This window comes from Lagenorhynchus albirostris, chromosome 14, assembly GCF_949774975.1.
Source record: "Lagenorhynchus albirostris chromosome 14, mLagAlb1.1, whole genome shotgun sequence".
Lineage (NCBI taxonomy): Eukaryota > Metazoa > Chordata > Mammalia > Artiodactyla > Delphinidae > Lagenorhynchus > Lagenorhynchus albirostris.
The window spans coordinates 37,427,350-37,444,159 of NC_083108.1; the positions used below are offsets into that span (position 1 = coordinate 37,427,350).

Here is a 16,810-nt window from a genome sequence, read left to right on the forward strand (position 1 = left end):
GAAAACCCCTTTGGTCCTCTCTGAGCATCCCCCTCCAGGCCAATTACTAGTCTTTTTAAGCTATTGTCATTTGTGTCACTTGTGAGTTACTGCAAAATAATAAGAGTAGGATAATAAGTGAATAAATGCTAGAAGAAATAGTCATTCTGTTTATAACTCCTCCAGCAGGCTCATGCATTAGAAAAGCATCCAGGAAAAACATTGTCTTTCTTTTACACGTATTTATGTAGGCCAATTAACAGCAATAAAAATCTGAATTACTAGACCTCAAACTAAGATCCCAGATGGGAAATCAAGAGAAGAAGGCTCTGGCTTCTTGAGCAGTGGGCACCACCTGGCCCCCTAACAGCAGTTCAGTCCCTAGGAACTACAGAGTTGGACAATGTCCAGCCCTCTTCAAGTAGCTTTCTGCCTGCAAAGGGTGAGAAGACACACCAGGGTTTACCTCTGGGGGAAAGGAGAGATCATCTCCAGCTGGAGGAGTCTTTGTGAAGTAGCCTTTGAGCCGCATCTTTTTTTAAAAAAAAAAATTTATTTATCTATTTGGTTGCACCGGGTCTTAGTTGCAGCATGTGGGGCCACAACTAAAGAGCTCATGTGCCACAACTAAGGAGCCAATGAGCCACAACTAATGAGCTGCATCTTGAAGTATAGGTCTGAATGAGATATGGGGGGTGTGGGGTGTGGGGCAAAAGGGGGCATCCAAGCAAAGGGATATGGGTAAAAGCTATGCCATGAGAGAATGCACCTGATTTGGGGGGAATGACAATTCCAGTTCATTGGCCACGTGGTTCATCTTGTGGATGAGGAGGAGATGACACCAGAAGCCCTGTGATTCCCTTTCATGTGGAGTTTTGAAAGCCAGGTGAAGGGGTTTGGATGTTACGTGGAAGTAGGTGAGGAGTCAAGGTTATTTAGCAGAAGTATGGCAGGATTCAAATGAAAATGTGACCACAAGCAGAAATGGAAGTGGAAGGTACTGGAGGATGGAGGCCACTTAGGGAGACGTTACAGCCATTAGACAGGAGATGAAATAGGAGAGGCCTAGGAGATGAACTAGGAGTACTAAGAATGGACGGTCAGAAGCAAGCGTGAGGCAGGAGCTGGTACAATAGTGCCTGCCTCAGCTCAACCAGCACATCACACAGCCGCACAGGCAGGAGTCCCAGGAGAGGAAGCTGGTCTGGGCTCCTCCATGGTGGTTTCTCACAGCACTTCTAATTCCTGACAGACCTCCTGAGAAAGCCAGAACTGTTCAGACAGAGTGCCTCTCCATCAGGAAGGCTGAGACCACAGTATGTACCTATTGGGGGAGGGGGAGTGTTGAGTCCGCACAAGAAAGGAGTGCTGCTTAGATAGCCTGAATGCACAGATGGCCAAAGCCCAGCAGATAGATCAGTCGACTGACTGATCAAGAATTTGTAAAAGAATATAAAGAAGCCAGTAACAGTGGCCACTGGAGAACAGAACTGGGAGGTTGAAGGGAAAAAAGGGAACTTTTACTTATAGTTTACATTCCTTCTACTATTGAAATTTGTTTTAACCATGAGTAGATGTTGACTTTATAGATAAAAGGAAAGAAGTGTTAAGCCATCCCTTCCTTTATGTCCTTTGTCTGCTATTTCAGCATTAGCACAGGACACTGAGATCTGGTTCCTGGACAGAGCATTATACTGGCATTTTCTCACAGATACCTTTACTGCCTATTATCGCCTGCTTATCACCCACCTGGGCCTGCCCCAGTGGCAGTATGCTTTCACCAGCTATGGCATTAGCCCACAGGCCAAGGTAAGGGGGGACCACCTGTCATCTCAAACTAGAATGTATCAGAATCTTCTGAGGAAATGCTTAAATTGCAGATTCCCAGCTTCCTCATCTGATGCAGGAGATCTGGGGTTGAGCCCGGGAGCCTGTATGTTCAATAAGCAAGGCAGGTGCTTCCAATTTAGGTGGACAACCTCACTCTATACTAATCTAGTTAAATGGGTCCCAAACTTGGCTGATCCTCAGAATCACCTGGGGAGTTTTTAACTTCTAATGAAAAGGGGTTGGTGGTCGGGGGAGATTAGGTTTGACCATTCATTTTGGATAGGCAGTACATGCATACAGGAACAGTGAAAAATCAGTCTGTTATTCACTGGTTCTCCAGCTTCCCCATCCACTTCCCCACAGGGAGCCCCTGTTAGTTTCTCTTGTGCCCTCACTGAGATACTTTATTGGATAGAAAGCATGCATGCATGCATACAGTTTTTGGTTCCTTTTCTCTAAATCACAAGTGCGATATACTATTCACATTGTTCTGCACCTTCTTTTCACTTAACTCCATGTTGGAGCTCATTCCCTATCAATATATAGAGAGAGCTGTCTTTTTCAATGATACAGAGTATTTCAAAGTATGGCTGTGCCTCATTTATATTATAGATCCAGACACCATTTTAAACATACAGATGTCAGGTAATGCTGATATACTGCCTGGTTTGAGAACACCAGGTGTGTCTAGAAGAACTTTTGACTGGGTGGCAAAAAATGAGGGACTCGATGAATGTATTCATCAAGTGGACCTCACTTTCCTCAAATGTCACATGACAGTGACATACATCCAGGCAACATAGTGGGTGGTTGTGATCAATGAAAATAAATGTAGATGCCCTTTGCCCTCAGCTGCCCAGAAAGCCTGTAGGGAAGAGAGCAGGCAACTTCCCTCAGTAGAGGCCTGCTCTGGCCTCTGTCTGCTCCTTCCCTGTGGGAAGGATGCTACCAAGTCCACCTGATGGGCAGTGGCTGGTTTGGAGGCAGAACAATTAGGACACTGTACCCTGATGATTTGGGACCTAGCATACCAGGCTCAGTGCATACTAGGTTAGAAGGAAGTGCATTTACTCAGATTCTTAGTCCTCGTGTTTAAAGGTTATGAGACCCCATAAAGCAATGTGTGTCTTCCCTTTTACCTAAAGGAAGTGCTAATAGATTTTAGAGGCAGTTTTTCCTAAAGTCTTTTACTCTGCCTCATCTCCCCAGCTCTCTACCCCTGTATCTCCCCTGAAGAGCGTAAACACATACTCCTCTCCTTTGAATTGTGACCCTCTCTCCTAATTCTGCCTTACAGCAATGGTTCAACATGTATAAACCCATCACCTACAACACAAACCTACTCACGGAAGAGACCGACTCCTTTGTGAACAAGCTGGATCCCAGCAAAGTGTTCAAGAGCAAGAACAAGACCTTAATCCCCAAAAAGAAAGGGTCTGTTCAGCCTGCAGGTGGCCAGAAAGGGCCTGCAGGTCCTCCTTCCACCTCTAAATCCTCCTCTGGCTCTGGAAACCCTGTCCGAAAATGAGCGCCCCACCTCCAGCTCCCTGCCAGCCCCACAGCGATGATTTCCATGCACAGATGCCCCAGGCGTGGCCCAAGCCTCAGATTCTGTGTGTGGAACCATAGTCCCCTCCCCATCTGAGTGACAAAATCCTAGGCCTTTTTTACTGCCATTGGCTTGAGCCAGGACTTGGAAAAGCATACTCAGGTCTCCCCAAGAATCCTTCCCTCATACCCCTTACAGCAGGTTGTACCACCTACTGATTCTGGAAGCTGTGGAGAATGTAAGGTGCTGTGTAAGTGACTAAGAAGATCTGTTAAGAGCTTTCTTCTCTTTCTACTCCAACCCCCTACCCCCTCAGCAGTAATTAGAGAAGTCCCCCATAGAAACCACTGGTTTTGACCTATGAAGCATTACAACTATGCTGCTCAATTGGTAGCCACTTTTTAAAGCAGCTAAGTTTAAGCCATGTTAAAAATTCAGTTCCTCAGTTATATTAGCCACAATGGGAGTATTCATATGGCTAGTGGATTCTGTATTAGCACAGAGATGATCAAACAAACATTTCTATCATCACAGAAAGTTCTATTGGGCAGCACCGCATTAGAATACTTTTGCATTATCCTTCCTCAGATCAGTTAATTTTGTTAGAGAATATTGATACCTTAATTTGATGGGTTATAATGTTCCATGAAAAACTTTAAATATACATTTTTATGTTCTTTATATCCTTCACCACAAAGATCTTGCGTTGCTCATTTTCAGTTTCCTGTAGTTTCTCATCTTCATTGGTTTCCTATAAAGCTTCTTGTTTCCAGTTTTGTGATGTGATATTTGCACATTTGCCAAAATTATCTTTTTCACTTGCTTTTAAAAGAAGAGGTGATTCTGCTGTACCATTAAAACCAAAACAAAATAAATCTCCCAAGCATTGCTTTGCCAGGACTCTTCATGCAGAGTTTTGATGAGATCAGTCACTGTTGACAAGAGCCTCCACCTGCTCTACCTACTCACAATTGCTTAACAATTCACTGGGTAGCAGAAAAGAATAGAGAGGAACCAAGTTGTCAAGGATAATAGCTGAGGTTTAGTCTTCCAGAAGCATTTTTCTGCCAAAACTCATCAAAGAGAGAACCAGCAGTGACAGATAAGAGATTCCAGCATTTGGCTGCTTCCCCAAGTCAGGGTTAGAAGGGGATTGAGAAGTTGTGTCATCTTCCACTGTGGCAGGTGTCCTTCCTCTAGAGATCATGGAGCCCCTGAATTATTTCTTAAGTCCTGGTCCAGCTCTGGATTTCATAAATGAAGCAGCAGAGGAGCCACGAAACAGTGGCGGCCTTCAAATCAGTGACAATCAGGTGGAATCCCCAAAGGGCTGTAGACAGAAGGGGGTTCCAACAAGGAAAGATTTGAGACCTGCCTCAGGAGGAGCAGAGCACTCAAGAGTGGGAATGGCTACCCAATATATAGGACCCAGTGCAGAATGAAAATGTGGGGCCTTTTCTCCAAAACTCAGATAAACTACCATTAAAAGTACTGGACTTCCTTGGTGGCGCATGAGAGTTCACCTGCTGATGCAGGGGACACGGGTCTGGGAAGATCCCACATGCCGCAGAGTGGCTGGGCCCATGAGCCATGGCCGCTGAGCCTGCACATCCGGAGCCTGTGCTCCGCAATGGGAGAGGCCACAACGAGAGGCCCGCGTATGGCAAAAAAAAAAAAAAAAAAAAAAGTACTAATACGGAGTAGCAATTCTAATATTAGACAAAATAGACTTTAAAATAAAGACTATTAACAAGAGACAAAGCCACTACATAATGATCAAGGGATAAATCCAAGAAGAAGATATAACAATTGTAAATATTTATGCACCCAATATAGGAGCACCTCAATACATAAGGAAACTGCTAACAGCCATAAAAGGGGAAATCGATATTAACACAATAACAGTAGGGGACTTTAACACCCCACTTTCACCAATGGACAGATAATCCAAAATGAAAATATAAATAAGGAAACACAAGCTTTAAATGACACATTAAACAAGATGGACTTAATTGATATATATAGGACATTGCATCCAAAATCAACTGAATACACTTTCTTCTCAAGTTCTTGTGGAACATTCTCCAGGATAAATATCTTGGGTCACAAAAAAAACCTTGGTAAATTTAAGAAAATTGAAATCATATCAAGTATCTTTCCTGACCACAACGCTATGAGACTAGATATCAATTATAGGAAAAAATCTGTAAAAAATAAAAATACATGGAGGCTAAAAAATACACCACTAAATAACCAAGAGATCACTGAAGAAATCAAAGAGAAAATCAAAAAATACCGAGAAACAAATGACAATGAAAACACAATGACCCAAAACCTATGGAATGCAGCAAAAGCAGTTCTAAGAGGGAATTTTATAGCAATACAATCCTACCTCAAGAAACAAGAAAAATCTCAACCTAACCTTACACTTAAAGCAGTTAGAGAAAGAAGAACAAGAAACCCCCAAAGTTAGCAGAAGGAAAGAAATCATAAAGATCAGATCAGAAATAAATGAAAAAGAAATGAAGGAAATGATAGCAAAGATCAATAAAACTAAAAGCTGGTTCTTTGAGAAGATAAACAAAATTGATAAACCATTAGCCAGACTTATCAAGAAAAAAAGGGAGAAGACTCAAATCAATAGAATTAGAAATGAAAAGGAGAAGTAACAACTGACACTGCAGAAATACAAAGGATCATAAGAGATTACTACAAGCAACCATATGCCAATAAAATGGACAACCGGGAAGAAATGGACAAATTCTTAGAAATGCACAACCTTCCAAGACTGAACCAGGAAGAAATAGAAAATATAAAGAGACCGGTTACAAGCACTGAAACTGGAACTGTGATTAAAAATCTTCCAGCAAACAAAAGCCCAGTACCAGATGGCTTCACAGGCGAATTCTATCAAACATTTAGAGAGGAGCTAACACCTATCCTTTTCAAACTCTTCCAAAATATAGCAGAGGGAGGAACACTCCCAAACTCATTCTATGAGGCTACCATCACCCTGGTACCAAAACCAGACAAAGATGTCACAACGAAAGAAAACTACAGGCCAATATCACTGATGAACGTAGATGCAAAAATCCTCAACAAAATAAAGCAAACAGAATCCAACAGCACATTAAAAGGATCATACACCATGATCAAATGCAGTTTATCACAGAAATGCAAGGATTCTTCAGTATACACAAATTAATCAATGTGATAAACCGTATTAACAAATTGAAGGAGAAAAACCATCATCTCAATAGATGCAGAAAAAGCTTTTGACAAAATTCAACACCCATTTATGATAAAAAAAAAAAAACCCTCCAGAAAGTAGGCATAAAGGGAACTTACCTCAACATAATAAAGGTCATATATGACAAACCCAAAGAACATTGTTCTCAATGGTGAAAAACTGAAACCATTTCCTCTAAGATCAGGAACAAGACAAAGGTGCCCACACTCACAACTATTATTCAACATAGTCTTGGAAGTTTTAGCCACAGCAATCAGAGAAGAAAAATAAATAAAAGGACTCCAACTCGGAAAAGAAGAAGTAAAGCTGTCACTGTTTGCAGATGACATGATACTAAACATAGAGAATCCTAAAGATACTACCAGAAAACTACTAGAGCTAATCAATGAATTTGGTAAAGTTGCAGGATACAAAATTAATGCACAGAAATCCCTTGCATTCCTATACACTAATGATGAAATATCTGAAAGAGAAATTAAGGAAACATTCCCATTTACCATTGCAACAAAAAGAAAATACCTAGAAACAAACCTACCTAAGGAGACAAAAAACCTGTATGCAGAAAACTATTAGGACACTGATGAAAGAAAGATGATACCAGCAGATGGAGAGATATACCATGTTCTTGGATTGGAAGAATCAACATTGTGAAAATGACTCTACTACCCAAAGCAATCTATACAGATTCGATGCAATCCCTATCAAACTACCAATGGCATTTTTCACATTTTCAGAACTAGAACAAAAAGTTGCACAATTTGTATGGAAAAACAAAAGAGCCCGAATAGCCAAAGCAATCTTGAGAAAGAAAAACGGAGCTGGAGGAATCAGGCTCCCAGATGTCACACTGTATTACAAAGCTACAGTAATCAAGACAGTATGGTACTGGCCCCAAAACAGAAATATAGATCAATGGAACAGGATAGAAGCCCAGAGATAAACCCATGCACATATGGTCACCTTATCTTTGATAAAGGAGGCAAGAATATACAATGGAGGAAAGACAGCCTCTTCAATAAGTGATACTGGGAAAACTGGACAGCTACATGTAAAAGAATGAAGTTAGAACACTCCCTAACACCATACACAAAAATAAACTCAAAATGGATTAAAGACCTAAATGTAAGGCAAGACACTATAAAAGTCTTAGAGGAAAACATAGCAGAACACTCTATGACATAAATCAACAGTAAGATCCTTTTTGACCCACCTCCTAGACAAATGGAAATAAAAACAAAAATAAACAAATGGGACCTAATGAAACTTAAAAGCTTTTGCACAGCAAAGGAAACCATAAACAAGACGAAAAGACAGCACTCAGAATGGGAGAAAATATTTGCAAATGAAGGAACTGACAAAAGGATTAATCTCCAAAATATACAAGCAGCTCATGCAGCTCAATATCCAAAAAGCAAACAACCCAATCCAAAAATGGGCAGAAGACTTAAATTGACATTTCTCCAAAGAAGATATACTGATTACATTAAAGGATGCTCAACATCACTAATCATTAGAAATGCAAATCAAAACTACAATGAGGTATCACCTCTCACCAGTCAGAATGGCCATCATCAAAAAAATCTAGAAACAGTAAATGCTGGAGAGGGTGTGGAGAAAAGGGAACCCTCTTGCACTGTTGGTGGGAATGTAAATGGATACAGCCACTATGGAGAACAGTATGGAGGTTCCTTAAAAACAAAATAGAACTACCATACGACCCACCAGTCCCACTACTGGGCATATACCCTGAGAAAACCATAATTCAAAAAGAGTCATGTACCACAGTGTTCATTGCAGCTCTGTTTACAATAGCCAGGACATGGAAGCAACCTAAGTGTCCATTAACAAATGAATGGATAAAGAGGATGTGGCACATATATACAATGGAATATTACTCAGCCATAAAAAGAAACGAAATTGAGTTATTTGTAGTGAAGTGGATGGACCTAGAGACTGTCGTACAGAGTGAAGTAAGTCAGAAAGAGAAAAACAAATACCGTATGCTAACATATATATGGGATCTAAAAAAAAAAAAAAAAAAAAAAGGTTCTGAAGAACCTAGGACCAGGACAGGAATAAAGATGTAGACGTAGAGCATGGACTTGAGGACACGGGGAGGGGGAAGGGTAAGCTGGGACGAAGTGAGAGAGTGGCATGGACATATATACACTACCAAATGTAAAATAGATAGCTAGTGGGAAGCAGCTGCGTAGCACAGGGAGATCAGCTCGGTGCTTTGTGACCATCTAGAGGGTTAGGATAGGGAGGGTGGGAGGGAGATGCAAGAGGGAGGAGATATGGGGATATATGTATATGTATAGCTGATTCACTTTGTTATACAGCAGAAACTAACACACCATTGTAAAGCAATTATAGTCCAATAAAGATGTTAAAAAAAAAGTACTAATTTGTTTTACCTTTCTTCTGTGGTCTCTCTCACAACTTGTTACAGTGTTTTATCTGTTTGCTACTTGATGCTGTTCTAGGAAAAATTAGAACTTTAAATTATTAGTGTTAATTTTATCATTGCTCTTTCTATTGTGCTATTCCAGTTTTTAGTGCAGCTATAGAGCATTTAACTCATGTACAGCATCACCAAAAATTACACAATTATTACTTTATACCTTTTATATGCATATATGTTTCATTCTTATCAGAACAGTGGAAACAACACGCAAAAGTAGCTCAACTGATATTTCACTTCCTGATATGTACACATTCTATCAACACTCTGAACTTACTGATGACTAAGGAAGGACTGAAAGAGAAATTTTGAGCTGCCCTATGTTTTCCTTCTGTGTCATCATTTCAGCGTAAGTGGCTGGCTAATACAGGAAAGTAACATGAGTAAAAAAGGGAATGTTTGGGTGCCATGGTCATTCATGCTTCTTAGAATGCCATTACCTTCTTTTTGCATTCAAATCAAGTCTGGTTCAAATAGAAAGTATGACCTTTTGGGGCCCTTGTGTCCCCATTTTCTCAGTTGTAGACATAACATGCTTGCCTTGTACTTAACTCTGAACCTCCCTGGACTCTCATGTATGGTGGGCCCACTAGAATTCTGTGCTCACGAGAATCACGATGGCTGTAAATGAAAGAGGTGGTAAGGAACAGTGGACACACATATTGCACATATCTCCTCTGCTCACGTGTATGCTTGTCTCATCACGCTTGACTTACAAAACACAAGTTCAAAGATAAAACTAAGAATTTCAAGGCAGTAGCAGGAGAGCATTAAAGCAAGTGTGAGGCCTTCTGAGTGTGGAGCTTTGTGTGACTTCACAGGTCACATTCCCATGAAGCTGGCCCTGGTGAAGGGGGAAGGGAGCATTCCTGGCAAAAGGCTTCAGACAATGCATAGGTTGAGTGGGTTACATGGGGAAAAGCTCACAAGGATACTAATGTTTTGAAACTAAAGCAATTAAAATGGCAATAGGCACTACTATAAATCAACTGCCCAGGAAAAAGACTCTATGCTGGAATTACAGAAAGAGAATAAATGGCAGGATGCTTCACGATGCCTCGATGTAGGTAAGACTGCGTGAAGTGCCACATCGTCATGCTGCTTGCGTCCTACAGCAGGGAAGTACCCAAGCCAAGGATAGGCATGACAAGGGGCAGCTTGCATATGGGTTATTCCTGTGCTCCCCAAAGGTGGGTATGTATCAGTGTCACTGGAATTGTCTGTAGAAAATAAGATGCATAGATCCCACTCCAGACCTACTAAATCAAATTTGCAAGGAAAGATTCCAAGCATCAGGGCTTTTAATCAACCACAATGATGACAGTAATGTTCACTGACTCTGAAACTTTCTACTTAATGGGCCTGGGTGGTTTTGCTTTCATTGCAGGAGAAGAACTCAAAATGTTTTTAATCTAGTGAAGCATATACAATGACTGGAACAGAAGAACCAAGGGACCTTTTAGTTTCTGTATGAAATACATCCATTTTTAAAACTTTTTATTATGGAGAATTTTAAACATTTACGAAGATAGAATAGTATAATGAATCCTCATGTATCCATCACCCAGTTTCAACAATTATCAGCTTATGACCAATCATATTTTATCTATACCCCTGTTCTTTATCCCTTTAATTTTAATTTTTAAATAACTCCATTTTAACTTACCTGTTGATTTTAAGTTATACTTCTGTGCATTATATTTTAGCAGTTGCTCTAGAGATTACAATATGTATTCTTAACTTTTTTTCTGTTCAATATAGTAGCCATTTATATATACATAGGGTCCCTGGTAGCCATATTTGTGTAGTATAACTCTGCCTCCTTGACTACAGTTGACTGACACTGGGAGAGTACCAATCCAAATTGGAATCTTGTGATTAATTTCCTTTGGCTTAAGCCAACGCAGACTGGATTCTGTTTTTCCCACCAAGCATTCTCTGGTTAACACATCAGCCTTCATTATGGAGTTACTGTGAAGATTAAATACACAGGTAAGAACTCAAAGTTTAGTCCCTTCTTCCTTTGTAACGCGACTGTAACCTTTCTTTCTAGCCGTTAACTTTCTACATGAGCCATCTGGCTCTGCCTACTGCTCCTCTCACTTTGCTTCCTAAACACCAGTGGGGTTCTCCTTCTGTGACTTTATACCTATAATTTCCTACCTGCCAGTGCTAGCCAGTTGTGCCACGACTTCCTTCCAAGGTCCAGCTCCAGTCCACCTCCACCTCAAAGCTTCTGAGAAGCTGAGCTCACAAGGAGAGCCCACTCGAGGGGGGAGCACTTCATGCCTGTACCACTCAGTTAACTTTTAATCATCTTGCCTTGTTTCCTCTGTGTCCTCAGTGGTAGTTGAGATGGGGGCCTTAATTTACCAGTGCAAGCTATGCTGCTTATTGTGAAACCACATGAAATATTAGATTAAACTTAATTCATAATTTTGTGCTAAATCAGGAGCTGCCACATACTTAAATCCAGGATAGACCAATAGAACGGACTACCAAATAATGAGAAAAAAAGTTGTGAAAATGCCGTTAGTTTAAGTGTTCCTTTAAATCCTCAAAATGCAACCAGTGCTTTATTTTAGAGGCAAGGCAGCTCAGAGACCACCTCTCTCAGGAGACCCTGTTATGTGATATGTTGCTGCTATGCCAATGTTTTGGCATCCAAACAGTCTCTCCCAGACTGCCTCTTGCCACTCACTGGCTGTGACTCAGAAATCTTTTATCAGACAATGTCCCTCTGTTTGTGATTTCAGAAGTGGGATGTTTGTGGGCACACATCCTTATGTTTCCTATAGCACCCAACACCCAGGCCTTGCCCAATACCCACCTTGGTAGAGGCAGCACTTCAAATAAACGCAGCCATCTAACTGGATGTTTGCCAATATCCAACCAATTCGTCTCACGTGGATAAACTCATATTGAGAGAAGGCCTCCCAGATGATAAGGGTGAAATGCAGTAGTGAGGACCATGGTGAAAGCAATACAAGAACGAAGTGATGCTTTGTAAAGCTTTATTACAGGGTGGATTTAGCTGTTGGAGATGTGTTCTTGGCCATGGCGTATATCACTGGGTCACGCATACAGCCTTGATGTGGACTCTGCTGAGGGGAGTGCGCATCCTCTAGGTGGGGTGTGTAGGGAGAGAAGAGTGCGTATCTCATGGCAGTGAACATCAATCACAGAATTCTCCACTGAGGACAAGAACTCTCAAGGCTCAGGGCACAATGTAGGCAGGCAATGGACATAGCTTCTTAGACACTGTACTTAAGTTCTTGATAGAACAGCAGTCCAAAGCAATTCTATACACAATTTCACATAAAAACTTCCTTTTTGTAAAATGAATAAACAGCAACAAAGTACATAAAAAGATGTGATCTCTCAGACCTGTGATATCCAGTACTGTACAGTAGTGACTAACCACAGGTAGCCATTAAACGTAAATAAAATTCTGCTTGTCTCTCTAGTCACATTTCAAGTGTTGCATAATCATGTATGTCTAGTGGCTTCCGTATTGGAATAGGGCACATATAGAACATTTCCATCATCACAGTTCTATTGGGCAGCCCTGTCTTAGACCACGCATGCCTTGTTTTTACATAACAAATCTCAGAATAACTGCTGCAAAGCCCTTTCATAACATGCTATATTCAACAAAGAACAGGGACATTTACTCGATTTAATATACTTTTATAAGATACAGCATCCTTTCATCCTTTATTTTTACAACCCCTGGCTCACATGGAAGGCCAGGGATGAGTCAGCATGCCACTGCATACCTTGGAAAAGGGCCCATTTCTCTGGCTGCAGAGTGGCCAGTGTGGGTTCTGGGCTTTGCCCCACATTGTAGCCAACGGCCCGGGAGCAGCTCAGCCTCTAGGGCTCTGCACGGTCTCCAGCATGGAAAGCTGAGGTAAATGAAGGTGCAAATTTTCTACATCTTAAAGCAGTTCATCTCCTCTGCCCTCCCAGGAAGCAGGTGGGCCTGACTGAGAACACACTCCCAAGTTCAGAAGTAATCGCTCAAGAAGTCACATTTCTCAAATCACTTTCTCTTCCTCTACAGATCAGTTACCTTTTTCTTTTTTCACAGCATGAAGAGTGGCAAAGAATACCTTGGAGAGCAACCAGAGCAGGGACACAAACAGCCCTCAGAATAGTTCAAGACCAACACAGACACCTCGTCCCTCAAGCAAAAGCTGCACAGTGAGGGACAATCTATTAAGGGCAAGATTAAACCTCTGGGAAAACAGCTTACCTTTACCAAGGCTCCAGTTCCCAACTTTATACTTTTAAACTGTGTTTTCTTTAAATGAGGTCATCCCTTGGGAGAGACGGAGATACAGATTGCACTTGAGGGTCTCTGTTTAAGTCTCTGGTGGTTCCTGAGGCACACCTGCTCCCATAGGTGGCTCTAGACCATGGCCACGCAGGTTCTAGACAGAGTGTTGGGATTCTAGAATATAGGCTTGTTGAACAACTTAATAAGAAAAACTGTTTTCCTTTAAACATGTGATTCTAAAACAGACTGCTGTGACCTTAATTACCATCCTCACAAATCATGTTTTTGGCCATTTAAAAAAATGGGAAATCACCTTCAATATTATAATATCAATAATAGGAAAAATTCAATCAAGCACAAGACAAATTTAAAAATTAGTCTTACAACATTCTTCTATAAACACAAGCTTATAAAGCTTAATTTAACCCAAAGGTGAACTTCCATTTACAGATGTTGATTTAGGAAGTTGTTTAAACTTCTATAACCTTTACAGATTTCAGGACAAGTTCTTCTTCCATAGATAGACAAGTTGTTTTTTATACCACCTACTGACGGGCTTCTAGATCAGAGCCCATTTTCCACTGAGACTGCATATCTGAGGATGGTTTACACTGGGAATGGACTCCTTTATTCCCTTGTCACTTCCAATCTTAGGCCTAATGTTCTGAGCCAAGAAGCGCTCTGATGTTGGTTGAATTCCTCTAATTCTGTAGCCAGGTCTACCACCAGCTGCTGTGTGCTGAGCTCCAGTCAAAATGACCTAAATCAGCATACCATCAAGGACACCATTTTTTTCTGAGGCTGGATAGAACAGCTACAAAAGCTTGCCCAGGCATCCATCTCTTTCTGTATAGCAACATTTTAGATTCTTATTTGAAACTTGGGGTTTACAAAAATATAATTTTTCCATTGGGTACTCAATTCAAATGTTTTTTGGAAGGGGTGACTGCTTCTGTCTCCTAGCCCACTGCCGTGCCCAGAAGTGTCTGGCTGTCACCCTGTGGAACCCCCCTCCCAGAAAGCAGCACAGGGTTAAAAAGCATTTCTAGGCAGAGTCTCTCTGAAGGAAAATGAGACTTCTGGTCTGTTTTCTGAAAGAGCAATAGCCAAGGCCTCTGCTTAGCTAGGCCAACTGAATAGTCCAAGTACTGCAGTGACCTATCGCAGTCCAAGAAAGCCTGCCGCTCACAGAGGAACAGAAGGTGTCCTACTTACCTCGTGGTGGATTTAATGCCATACCTTTAATGTGCTGCGCCAATCCTCTGTGGAATATCTTTATTTTCTTCCAGTTTTATTTAGATATAATTGACATATAGCCCTGTGTATGTTTAAAGTATACAGCCTAATGATTTGACTTACATACATCATGAAATGATTACACAGTAAGTTTAGTGAACATCCATCCTCTCATATAGATGCAAAATTAAAGAAACAGAAAAAAAGTATTTTTTCTTGTGATAAGAATTCGTAGGATTTACTCTCTTAACAACTTCATATATAATATATAGCAGTGTTAATTATATTTATCATGTACGTTACATCCCTAGGACTTATTTACCTTATCTGGAAGTTTGTACCTTTTGACTGCCTTCATCCAATTCCTCCTCCCCCCACCTGCTGCCTCTGGTAACCACAAATCTGATCTCTTTTTCTAAGAGTTTGTTTTGAAGTATAATTGGCCTATAACACCATGTTAGTTTTTTCCTAGGGTACAACACAGTGATTCAATATTTCTATACATTTCAAAATGATCACAAGTCTAGTTACCATCTGTCACCATACAAAAATATTATGTAATTATTGACTATATTCCCCACACTGTATATTTCATACCTGTGACTCATTTATTTTATAACTGGAAGTTTGTACCTCTTAATTTCCCTCACCTATCTCTCTCCTTCCCCCAACTCCTTCCCCTCTGGCAAACACCTGTTTGTTCTCTGTATCTATGAGTCTGTTTCTGTTTTGTTTGTTCATTTGTTTTCATGTATAGATTTCACATTAAAGTAAAATCATATGGTATTTTTCATTCTGTCTAACTTATTTCACTTAGCATAATACCCTCTAGGTCCATCCATGTTGTCACAATTGGCAAGATTTCATTCTTTTTTTATGGCTGAGTAACATTCTATTGTGTGTGTGTGTATATATATATATATATATATATATATATACACCATATCTTTTTTCATTCATCTATTGATGGGAACTTAAGTTGCTTCTATATTTTTAGCTATCGTAAGTAATGCTGCAATAAACATAGGGGTGCATATATCTTTTCTAATTAGTGTTTTTGTTTTCTTCAGATAAATACCCAGAAGTGGAGTTGCTAGATCATATGGTAGTTCTACTTCTAATTTTTTGAGGACCCTATATACTGTTTTCCATAGTGGCTACATCAATTTACATTCCCAGCAACAAGGTTTCCCTTTTCTCCACATTCTCCCCAATACTTATTTGTTGTCTTTTTTAGGGTATATCTTTTTTTTTTTTTTTTTGCGGTATGCGGGCCTCTCACTGTCGTGGCCTCTCCCGTTGCGGAGCACAGGCTCCGGACGCACAGGCTCAGCGGCCATGGCTCACAGGCCCAGCCTCTCTGCGGCATGTGGGATCTTCCCAGACCGGGGCACTAACCCGTGTCCCCTGCATCGGCAGGAGGACTCTCAACCACTGCGCCACCAGGGAAGCCCCTGTTGTCTTTTTTTTAATAGTTATCCTGACAGGTATGAGATGATATCTCATTGTAGTTTTGATTTGCACTTGTCTGATGATTAGTGATGTTGAGCATCTTTTCAGGTGCCTATTGACCATTTGTATGTCTTCTTTGGAAAAATGTCTATTCAGGTCCTCTGCCCATTTTTTTAAACTGTTATTTATTTATTTTTGGCCATGCCATGCAGCTTGTGGGATCTTAGCTCCCCAACCAGGGATCGAACCTGCACCCCCTGCATTGGAAGCATGGAGTCCTAGCCACTGGACAACCATGGAGGTCCCCTCTGCCCATTTTTTAATCAGGTTTTTTTTTCTTTTTTTTATGTTGAGCTGCAGGAGCTCTTTGGATATTTTGGATATTAACCACTTATCAGGTATATTGTTTGCAAATGTCTTCCCACACTCAGTAGGTGGTCTTTTCATTTTGTTCATAGTTTCTCTCCCTGTGCAAAAGCTTTTTAGTTTGATGTAGTCCCATTTGTTTATTCTGTTTCCCTTGCCTGAGCACAAAAAAAAAAAAAAAGTCAAAGACCATACTGCCTGTTTCTTCTAGAAGTTTTATGGTTTCAGGTCTTACATTTAAATCTTTAATCCATTTTGAATTTATTTTTGTGCATGGTGTGAGAGTAGTCCAGGTTGATTATTTTGCATGTAGCTGTCCAATTTTCCCAACACTATTAATTTAAAATGCTATATTTTCCCCATTGTATATTCATGCCTCCTTTGTTGTAGATTAATTATGAC

The 16,810-nt window shown here is 40.6% G+C and overlaps 1 protein-coding gene across 7 annotated transcripts in view; it reads left to right on the plus strand.

The window, feature by feature from the left end:
* The window catches only part of TPGS2 (tubulin polyglutamylase complex subunit 2), a 66,191-nt gene extending 50,815 nt beyond the window's left edge, over window positions 1–15,376 (plus strand). For 3 of the 7 annotated variants that reach the window (XM_060121100.1, XM_060121101.1, XM_060121102.1), the window contains 2 exons: window positions 1,628–1,788; window positions 3,107–4,130. In XM_060121100.1, coding sequence (XP_059977083.1) covers window positions 1,628–1,788; window positions 3,107–3,337 — 392 coding nt within the window. In that variant the 3' untranslated portion in view covers window positions 3,338–4,130. Of the gene's footprint in view, window positions 1–1,231; window positions 1,296–1,627; window positions 1,789–3,106; window positions 4,131–9,265; window positions 9,422–10,905; window positions 11,065–13,165 lie in introns of those variants that run through there. The other 4 variants (XR_009534725.1, XR_009534726.1, XM_060121103.1 and 1 more) reach the window with 4 other exon arrangements.
* The last annotated feature ends 1,434 nt before the right edge of the window (window positions 15,377–16,810 follow it).